Source organism: Aphanomyces astaci, assembly GCF_000520075.1.
Source record: "Aphanomyces astaci strain APO3 unplaced genomic scaffold supercont1.42, whole genome shotgun sequence".
NCBI lineage: Eukaryota > Oomycota > Saprolegniomycetes > Saprolegniales > Verrucalvaceae > Aphanomyces > Aphanomyces astaci.
Window position 1 is genome coordinate 252,289 of NW_009798305.1, and position 9,407 is coordinate 261,695.

At 47.1% G+C, this 9,407-nt stretch overlaps 5 protein-coding genes across 6 annotated transcripts; 1 reads left to right on the forward strand and 4 right to left on the reverse strand.

The window, feature by feature from the left end:
• Positions 1 to 3,157: 3,157 nt before the first annotated feature.
• H257_12691 (hypothetical protein) lies at positions 3,158 to 3,713 on the reverse strand. Its single transcript, XM_009839984.1, has 2 exons — positions 3,462 to 3,713; positions 3,158 to 3,412 (listed from the first exon to the last, which is right to left on the reverse strand). The coding sequence occupies exons 1-2, from the start codon at positions 3,690 to 3,692 to the stop codon at positions 3,221 to 3,223; spliced, it is 423 nt and encodes a 140-aa protein (XP_009838286.1). The 5' UTR covers positions 3,693 to 3,713; the 3' UTR covers positions 3,158 to 3,220.
• Positions 3,714 to 4,550: 837 nt separating this feature from the next.
• On the reverse strand, positions 4,551 to 5,203 carry H257_12692 (hypothetical protein; the record flags this gene model as incomplete). Its single annotated transcript, XM_009839985.1, has 2 exons — positions 4,551 to 4,694; positions 4,883 to 5,203. The coding sequence occupies 2 exons, from the start codon at positions 5,201 to 5,203 to the stop codon at positions 4,551 to 4,553; spliced, it is 465 nt and encodes a 154-aa protein (XP_009838287.1).
• Positions 5,204 to 5,237: 34 nt separating this feature from the next.
• H257_12693 (hypothetical protein) lies at positions 5,238 to 6,019 on the reverse strand (the record flags this gene model as incomplete). Its single annotated transcript, XM_009839986.1, has 2 exons — positions 5,238 to 5,600; positions 5,726 to 6,019. The coding sequence occupies 2 exons, from the start codon at positions 6,017 to 6,019 to the stop codon at positions 5,238 to 5,240; spliced, it is 657 nt and encodes a 218-aa protein (XP_009838288.1).
• Positions 6,020 to 6,586: 567 nt separating this feature from the next.
• H257_12694 lies at positions 6,587 to 7,611 on the forward strand. 2 transcript variants are annotated; one of them, XM_009839987.1, is made up of 5 exons: positions 6,587 to 6,681; positions 6,735 to 6,768; positions 6,828 to 6,915; positions 6,973 to 7,284; positions 7,397 to 7,611. In XM_009839987.1, the coding sequence occupies exons 1-5, from the start codon at positions 6,619 to 6,621 to the stop codon at positions 7,590 to 7,592; spliced, it is 693 nt and encodes a 230-aa protein (XP_009838289.1). In that variant the 5' UTR covers positions 6,587 to 6,618; the 3' UTR covers positions 7,593 to 7,611. The 2 variants fall into 2 exon arrangements, with proteins under 2 accessions (XP_009838289.1, XP_009838290.1); XM_009839988.1 differs by having other exon boundaries at positions 6,828 to 7,284.
• Positions 7,612 to 8,030: 419 nt separating this feature from the next.
• Positions 8,031 to 9,155, reverse strand: H257_12695 (hypothetical protein; the record flags this gene model as incomplete). Its single annotated transcript, XM_009839989.1, has 1 exon — positions 8,031 to 9,155. The coding sequence occupies one exon, from the start codon at positions 9,153 to 9,155 to the stop codon at positions 8,031 to 8,033; it is 1,125 nt and encodes a 374-aa protein (XP_009838291.1).
• Positions 9,156 to 9,407: the final 252 nt, after the last annotated feature.

Sequence of the window (9,407 nt, forward strand, 5' to 3'; positions counted from 1 at the left end):
GATGTGACAACGTTCTGCGCTTTGCGCAGTCAACTAAGGGTGAGGCAGCTGCCGCCCGACAGCACCCTCCGGCGCGAGCCAGGGAGCGCGAACTCCGGCCTCTCAGCCCACGACTGCGCCGACATGTAAGGGGGACGCCCTGGACCATGTTGGTTCGACATTGGGGGGTGACGGCATCCCGGTGGTTACTCGATCCATCCGGCCCTTCCACGGCGCGTCGTTCGGAAAGGGCCAATTGGTAGGGACCCGCTGAAAGGGGTGTCCGACGAGTTGAGTCCCGGACAAAAGACGGTGTAACCAGTGGTGGTTATGCTCACTGAGCTTAACCGCCAGCCTCTTTCTGCACTCTGGGCACCTGATTCCGGTTGACAGTGCGTGGCGCTTTGTTGGGAGGCAGTCAGAACACCCTGTTCTTCTAGAGAACATCCCCACTGCCCTGTCAGTCAGGTAGCAGCGTCTGCTAGCTGTGTAGGAGGTTTTTGTGCCTTCTAGAGGCTTTTCCTCAGAGTAGAAGACAGCGCAGACTCGTCATGGAACATCACAGGATGTCGTGACCGATCATAATCTAGTATTTGATTGGCTGTTGGAGGAACTGGCACATCTAGAGCCAGTTCCTCCTCTGTCGTCAGAATTAATTCACTTCCAGTTCTCCCTTCCACTACTTACCTGTCGCTGCTGCAACCTGCCCATCCAACTAAAACAGCGAAGACGGCAACGACAGCAACAGCGATAGCAGCAGTCGGACAGTTCAGAATTAGAGAAGTAACATTTTTCTCTCTTCTTATTGGTCGCATCTAAATATGCAGCTATGTTGTGGAAAGGTCAGAAAAACTCTATATTTCGATTCTTTTTTGGCAGGCACCCTCCAAGCTGTCGACTACTGTCAGCGTGAGTTCAAAACCTCATTAACGTAAAAAATCACTTTAACATACATCTGTGGAATGTGGCTTTTTCAACCTCCGAAACTTAGAGATTGTAGCTGAAATAATGCTTTACAACCACATACCGAATAAATTGTATTACATGAGAAAAACAAGCAAACAAATTTGATACCATTTTGAGAATTCAATTACCAGTGGTCGACAGCTGTGAGGGGGCCTTTGTGAATAATTTTTGCTGCATAAATGCTACTACGTGGTACTACGTTATGCATATACAGTAGTAGCAATAAACAGTTTTAACTGTTTATTGCTAGCATTGTTCATATTAAAATATGAAGAACATTATAGCACATAGGCCAAGCTACAAAGTGAGTATTTAAAATACACATCCTCAATGTTGATATTATCGCTAAAGCGATGCTATAAAATTTTAACATGATTAATATTTCACTGTATTAAATTATATACCTCATAATCGCGTTTATTATTCTATGTGAAGATCTGAGAAGAATCCTCTCATAATCGATACTCATGATCAGAAGCCCCCTCGGATCTGTAAGTCATCTTGATCAAGGTATAATGATTTGCTTACAAATTTTGTATTTAGGGTATTTGATTTTAAAGAGAGTATCCTTTTGCGTTCACAAGGGTTTTTGGACGATGCATTCTTTCCATTCCGGATAGACATGAAGAGGATATATATTTGCAAAGGTTTCTTCAAATATATCTGCGCCGTTTGATTGGTTCCTGAACATACAGATCTTAAATTGAGTCATGTGTCTTAAATTGATTTTTTACGCTAATGTAAGCAATCATTGATTTGCCGATGCATCATTGATTTATCGAACACCTTGGCCAATAGAATGTCAGAATTGATAAGATTAGATAAAACTATTGACTGCAACCGTGGTGAGTTAATATTTTTCCAGCAATTAAATATGTTATAGAGTCTCAACCGTATTTGGAGGTATTATAGGGGTCTGTCTGGATCAGGCACATAAGTGACTCGAAATACATCAGTTTTCAACCATTTTCTATGCAGTTGGTCGATAAAAAATCTGCAAATCGATTCTAATAAATCATTCATTCAACGTGTCGTTAACACAAAATGTTATCTTGATGGAAATCGGCTTCAAATATACTATACCAAATGAGAAGTATAGCTCGAAAATGACTAGGGTTAAAATTAAACAACTCTAATTGGACAAAAATGCTTGTTTCCTTTTACTTGTACGAAATGAATCGAAATATTATCTTATGGAGTTTAACGTATATGTGTATTCATGAGCGTTGCACTACTGTACTTAAGTATTGATTAGCCGCCAGGCTTCAAATACGTTTTTTCTCCAAGCGTTCAACGCATCTAAAGTAACGTAAAAGTCTAATTTAACAGTGTAAGAACACTTTTTCTGAGGTGCTGCCGTGGAAGGCATGTAAGCTTAACTCGACTGGTTCGAATCTGATTATATTTCTACAATATGTTACATAATGCCAAAATCCAGGCCTATTTGGGAGTTATGATTGGGATATGTTTTCTGTTATGATTCATTATCATTCACACCACTTTGTCCACAAAAGCTGAACAAGCGGTCTAATTTAACAGTAAGGTGCACCATTTTAAGGTTAGGCTTTGTTTACCCCTTTCAATATTTTTTGGGCTGATAGGTTAAAAACTGCCTTTCTACAAATTGATTCGCTAATTCACCTTAATCGAGCACCTTAAAGTTAACCGTTAGACTTTTACGCAATTCTTGAATCTGATTGGTGCTAAATCACGAGCGTGTCATAAGTGAGTAGTTAGTTATACTTTCTCAAAATTCATAATATTATATACTTAAAGTATATATTATGATTTGTATTGACCCCTACAAATAGTACGAGTAGTACACAAAGTACTGTTTTTTCCCAATTTAAAGTTCACATCATGGTTAACGTAAAAAATAGCTTATCCAAGTCCTGCCGTCTAACGATGCATCGCGCAGATACTGTAGAGGTACATATATGTCGTCCTGGCCGCTCGTTTCTGGCATTTTGATGGCACTATTCAGTCGTGGTCGTGGCGGCAAATCGCGTTAAACTGTCATCTTGCAGCCGGAACATCTTCCACTCGTTCATGAGGGTGGCGCCAACCGTCTTACCCACGTAGAAGTTGATTGTCGTGTTCTGGAAACATCCAATGCACGGCACATGGGCTTGCCCACCATTTTCATGTTCTACGGATGCTTGCCAGTGATTCCACCCAGCTTGCCCCTGGCCCGCACATCCGTTCTAGATTCTTCCACACAGGAACTACGATCCTCTTCATCTCTTAATCATCAATCAATCACTTTTCATTTCACTCATCGATCATCACATCTCAACCCGGGAGACGTGACATTGATCGCGGGGGTATTCCAGTCGATGGCACTCCATTCCATGCGACCACATCCCTTTGCCAATGCCAGCGCCGCCAGATGCTTCATGAGGGTGGTGCCGACGCCTTGTCCTCGAACGCTGGGTCGCACGTACAGGTCTTCGAGGTATAGACCAGGCTACATCTACGCTCAATCGCATGTACCCATATGGGAGATAGGTCAGTACCTTGCTGAGGAACGTGGAATAGTTAAAGTAGAACAAGGCAAAGCCCACTTCGGCGCCGTCCACGGACGCAAGGACGACGTGCGCATACTTGTGTCGAAACAGAGTGTCGCGGAGGTCCTCGTGAGTGCCCACATGCGCATGAGCTAGCTTTTCGTACGTCGCCAGTTCATGGATGAAGTCATAGATCAATGGAACGTCGGCCTCGGTGGCGTCACGGAGAACTATCGCCATGTTTGTCGTTGTGGAAAGGCGTTTAACGTCTAATGTAACGAACTTGTTTTGGTTAAAGTAGGTTTATTTATTTACGCTTACTCGTACTTAGTACTACGTAGTAGTAGAGTAAGCCTAAATAAATAAACCTACTTTAACCAAACTCGTGTAGAATAACCATCCTTCCCAAAGCCACCCATCTACGCTACTGTATTGGTGATCCATCACTTTGGTACGCAGCTTAACTGCTTTGAACTATACGTCGGTAGCACTTCTACGTTTTATGAATGAGCTAACGTTCGTTACATGTTGCTATTGTATTGTGATGAGCGATAGAACTGTAAAATAGCGTTTACAGACGCACCGGTGGGGAATGTAGGCCAGTCGACGTACTGTTAATTACTTGGATTACATCGAATGTGATCCAATCACAGTTGATCCACCAATTCAACCAACACACAGCTGTGCCGTGGTGAGTAAGTACATTCTTGTGACCTTAAGTGGTATCCTTAGACAACTACTTCGTACCAGGAGCTTCGCTGCGCTTTCTCTTTTGATAGGGTCGACTTGTTTTTGCACCCCGACGTTGACGAATGAGCCGAGCAACCGTAACAACCTTGAGCTGGCCGACGCGACGTTGGCGTTCCAGTGGTGTTGTTGAAAGAAGCAGATGTAAGTCGCGCACGGCGACGTCGAACGATTCGGCAGCTTTGCATTCGTTCCAACTTGCAGGTAGACTACAGCCACAACACTCCATGTATCGATCAGCCAACTCCGTCATGACTAGCTTCCATTCTGATAATATTCGCCGCCGCTTCTTGAAGCCGAGGTCGCGTGAATCGATGGCGTTGTACGGGACATATTTCAAACGATCGTTACCTAGCCACCAAAGTGACTAAGCTGTTGCTGTCTCGGAGGGGGGGAATTCAAATCCCTCTGGAAGCTTGTGCATCCGTCCGCCCCACGAATACAGAAACGTAACTCGCTGACTTTGCTCGTCTTCCCGGCGTAATGCAGGTTCGTCTAAGTGTCGTCCAACCCCAAGAACTTGCAGCGCATCCACTATTGTTTGTTTGATTAGCACGCTAGTGATAGTTCCGTGCGTCACATCACGCTCGTCGAGCATGCCCCGCATTTGATCGACTATGCTTCTGGGCATGGCGTCGATAGACGAGCCTTGGTGCTCCAGAAGTCTGTAAACTTCGATATACGGTGGGATGCCAGATGGTTGCAGCCGCTGGTTTGTCTGCTTTGAGCGCTTCGAGCATCAGGGGTTGGCGGAAGATGGGCGTGCCAAAAACGATGTGTTTGGCCGGAAGGGTATCAACCACGTAATCGAAGTGGCACACAAGCGAGGCCGGATGCCACGCATTGAGGCTACTTTGGACAGTGTGGGGAACGTGACATCCAGTGCGGCGACGCAGCGTCGCTGTTGTTGTCGACAAAATGCGGCGGCAGGACAGCAAAATTGGCTTGGTTGAGTGGTAGCCCTGCAACAACCCGGCCAACAAACTCGTCGCCAGCACGCTCATAGTGCATGTACCGCTCAAACACACTGCCCAGTGACTAGCCGCAACGAAGACAAATGCTGACAAGCAAAGGGCCACCCGTACTACCAGATGAAACAAACGTGGCCGCACCCTTACGAATCGAGTGGGTGCCAATTTCACTGCTGCCGACAGGATTGTCTTCGATTAGTGCCAGTTTCAGGCCTTTGCCAAATCTCGTGCGCTGAGACGAGCCGGGAAAGAGTGCACCAGCGGCAAGCATCGGGTTGCAGGCAAGGTACAATCCAAGTGCAAGAAAGGCGCATGTGTGTGTTTGAAGTGGGTTGGCATAGATGTGCCGCGGGTCACGACGCTTGCTCCCATCTTGGTCTGTCTTGGACTTGAAGAATGGTCGTTTTCCGCTGTCCTTCACAGAAGTCGTCTGCTCACTTGTAGCTGTAATACGTCGTATGCCTAATAGATCCAATCATGTCATAGTTTTCTGTAGCTAGCAGTACCTTGGAACACGACTTTTAAATCACCGTCAAACTATGAGGGCAACGGAACTTTTTGCATCTTGTAATAGTTTCGCATTGCCGACCTGTAGCCAGACATCGTGCTTGCCTTCACAGCAGTGTTCTGCATGGTCCAGACGATAAACCGGACAAAGTCTTCGTACGAAAACGCTGCCAGATTGATCGAGCCGTCGGCACTCAGCAGAGCATCGGCTTGATTGGTCTGCTGAATCCACTTGACGACTTGACGGATGCCTGACGCGTAGGCCGTTTTGGATCTTTCGGCCACCAGAGCTCCGTGAATATCCTCCAGCGTTGAAGTTTCGCGCTGCGGTACCGTCGCCATATCAAGTAATGATAGTGTAGACATGCATACATAGTATTTCATCCAATCACTGCTCGAGGATACACGATAGGCCAGGTGGCCTACAAAGGACCAGCATTTCCATTGTTTTCATTTATCTAGCTATTTGTATTTGCCGTGCATTAATTCATTGAGAAAAGTAGAAAAGTAGGCCAGGTCGCCTACGTAACTATTGAATTTAGTATACCTGCCCTACGTAGTTCATTCAATGATCATTATTGGGGTTATGTTTAACATATAGGTTAAATGAATACCCTATACATGGTACGGAGTACTTTAGACTTAAACAGGGGACTGTACTCCTGTATACAATGACCTAGCATTATCCTAATTTACTCTCATCTATACTAATTAGGATATGACCTAATATTAATGGTGGATGACGTTGGGATGACGTTTGGATGACACATGATACTATCACGGATATTTGAAATCCATATAAATAATTCGAAGTACTATTAATATTAATAGTAGTATGTAGTTACTGACGTTAGTATGTACAGTACTACCAGTACTTGCTCTTGTTCTCAAGTTGAAGTTCACATCCTGGTTAAAAATAGCTTGTCCAAGTCCTGACGCCAATGCTCCGGTTCGTGGTTCTTGGTGCTGTGGCGCTATGGGGGCTGCATCTAGCCTATGCACAGGTACAGTAGTGTACGAAGTGCAGTATATGCATTATTTTCTTTCATGATCGTAGACAGCCCTGCCCAAACTGACCCCGTTATCAACTGGTACATCATATCACGTTCTTCACCAGCACGTTGCAAAGTTTTCCGATTGTGCTTATTAGGTTGTCGCGATGTGGATGTGGTGTCGTGCAAGATGAATTGTGCGAGCCAATACAAAGACGACAGTAGGTTCACGTGTCCGTGCTACAGGTACATACCACCAATCCCCCCCCTGCCCATCACCCCCCCTTGTTGTCACTTTCAAAGCAAAATGGGCGAGTGCTTGGTTCGCGTCGGTTGCTCGTTCGTCCAGCGCAAACAAGTCATGACGTCGTGTACTCGAAAAGGGTACTGCAAAGCCGGGTACTGCACCTACCGAGTGGGGGACTTCACGCCCCGAAACGGCGTTCGAGCCGAGATCTTTGCCAAGTCAGCCATTTCGCCCCCGGGGTCGCCCTGCGTGGATGGCTGCTGTCCTGACAGTAGGGGCAAGACTTGTATCGAAGACCCGGCGCTCAAGGTGCTCCGGGAGCCCAGCCGGGCGTACCGCAATGAAGAAGTTCAGCTTCCCCCAAGGCAGTACGTGAGCAATGAGGCCATATGTTTTTTTCGTATGACATGGGTTCAATGGGATGGGGGGCTGTTTTTGGCAGTGCCAGGTCCTGTTGAATAACTTGTGTGTGTGATATAGTGGAGACCCACGACTGAGTGTGAACCAAAACTACGACTTGATGCCGTACAGTCTTCCACTCCAAAATTTGCCACCGGTGGACGCCAATTTTATGCTTACGTTTCGACAAGTCGAAGACACCAAGGTCAATAATGGGGCCGTCGGTTCAACCACCAGATTCACCCAAACGACGTTGAGTAATAGCACTAACAATTGAAGACTCTTACGATCCTAATAGTTTACAGGTACTATACGTATATGGAGCCAGGCACATTTTGGCCGAAAAGGAGCATCAAGTATCAATCGAATGTGTAAAGGCAGACCTCCACCGCAGGTTTTGGTGGCGCAAAGCCCTACACGTGCGATGTCGTTCAATGATAGACCAGCGTAAGAGCGTTTTGGGCGCCTAAAATTTTTATCAGCAACCCTTGTGTGTGTGGGGGGGGTTGTCCAGCGCTTTGCAATAAATTATTTTCTCTATTTAATTGTCAATTATGTTTTTTCCATAGCCTGAGCATACATATGTACTACTAACCACACTACGATAAGTACACGTGTAGTGTGGTCTTATGCACTACATGCATACGTAGTATGTAGTGGTTGGCCTTTTCCACCATGAAGTATATAAAATAAAGCAATCCTGTTTTCATACGATTTAGACGCGGTTCATGGTTGTGTAATGGGTCGATCCCACGTTCGCAATCGGTGGCGCCAACGGATAAGTCTGTTGTGGACGACGACAGAGCACGGCCATAAATAACACGGTGGACGCGGCCAATATCGTACTGCCCCCCGCCACTCGCTTGGCATAATAAATCCACTCGGCTAGCAGTGGTCGGCGGCACCGTTTGTATGGCGAGGCAAAGCTCGGAATAGGCGCCAGATCTCGGTCCGTCAACACGAGGCCGCAAAACGCGTCGATAGAAGGAGGCGGGGTAGTACTACTAGTAGTATTCGTAGTAGTACTAGTTGGGACATCGCCAGGACACACGTCGGCCATCCAGTTGAGGAGGTCCGAAGTGGCGGCAGTGTCGTCTGGTTCGTTTGTACATGCTGTACATGCTTGACGGACCAATGGAGGGAACGACGAGTTGGAGACCGATGCTGTACACACATCTTGGATGCTGGTTTGTCCGTTAGACAAGTTGGCTAGCTTAAGATCAAAGTACGAATCCAAGGTTGTGGCGCTCGCGGCACAGAACTTGCGTGTGCAGAGCGCGTAGTGATAGCCATGGGCGACTTGGGCTTCATTGTCGGTTGCTGATGTGGACGGGTACTTGACCAGCAACCAGTCGTTGACGATCGTGACCGAGGCGAACCCGACGACCGCGGTCGCCACTGCAATCACGAGCATCGCTAAGTACACACAAAACGCGAGCTTGGACCGGGGAAGCGTCACGATGGACGGACACGACGCCGCTACCATAGCTATGACAAGGCACACGATGGCCACGACAAGGTGCACGTTGCAAGAGAAGGCCGACGCGAACCGGAATGCATCGAGCCACGCATCGACGTGGATGTGGGCGGTGGTGTTGGGCTCATGGCTCGGTGGGATGCGCACGGTGCTGCTGATGCTCGTGCCCACGAGGACCGCACAAACGCAGGCGAAACCAAACACAACGGTGATGCCGCTTAACAGCGCGACGTGGAGGCAGGTGGAAGGCGGCGGTGGTGGCGGAGTTTGCATGTGATGAGGTGGTTGCGAGGGCTGTGGCGATGGTTGTGGTTGCGCAGACTGTAGGGTAGATGGTGGTGTAGACGCCGACCATCGAGTCATGATCACAACAACGATGTACTAGATGTCGTCAACCAACGTTCGCTGACGCAGGTAAGTATGGACGGTATGTATATGTATGTATGCTTGGAACGAAAGCTGTTGAGGCCGCCAAGTGAACGAGGAGGTTTTGGGTGTCGCAGAAGTCATCGAGTTCATGTCTCAGACGTATTCCAAAGTCAATGTACAGAGGTGTAATGACCAGTCTCGACGACAAGTGTAGTAGGGATTGGGAGGTTGGTTCTTCACTGGATT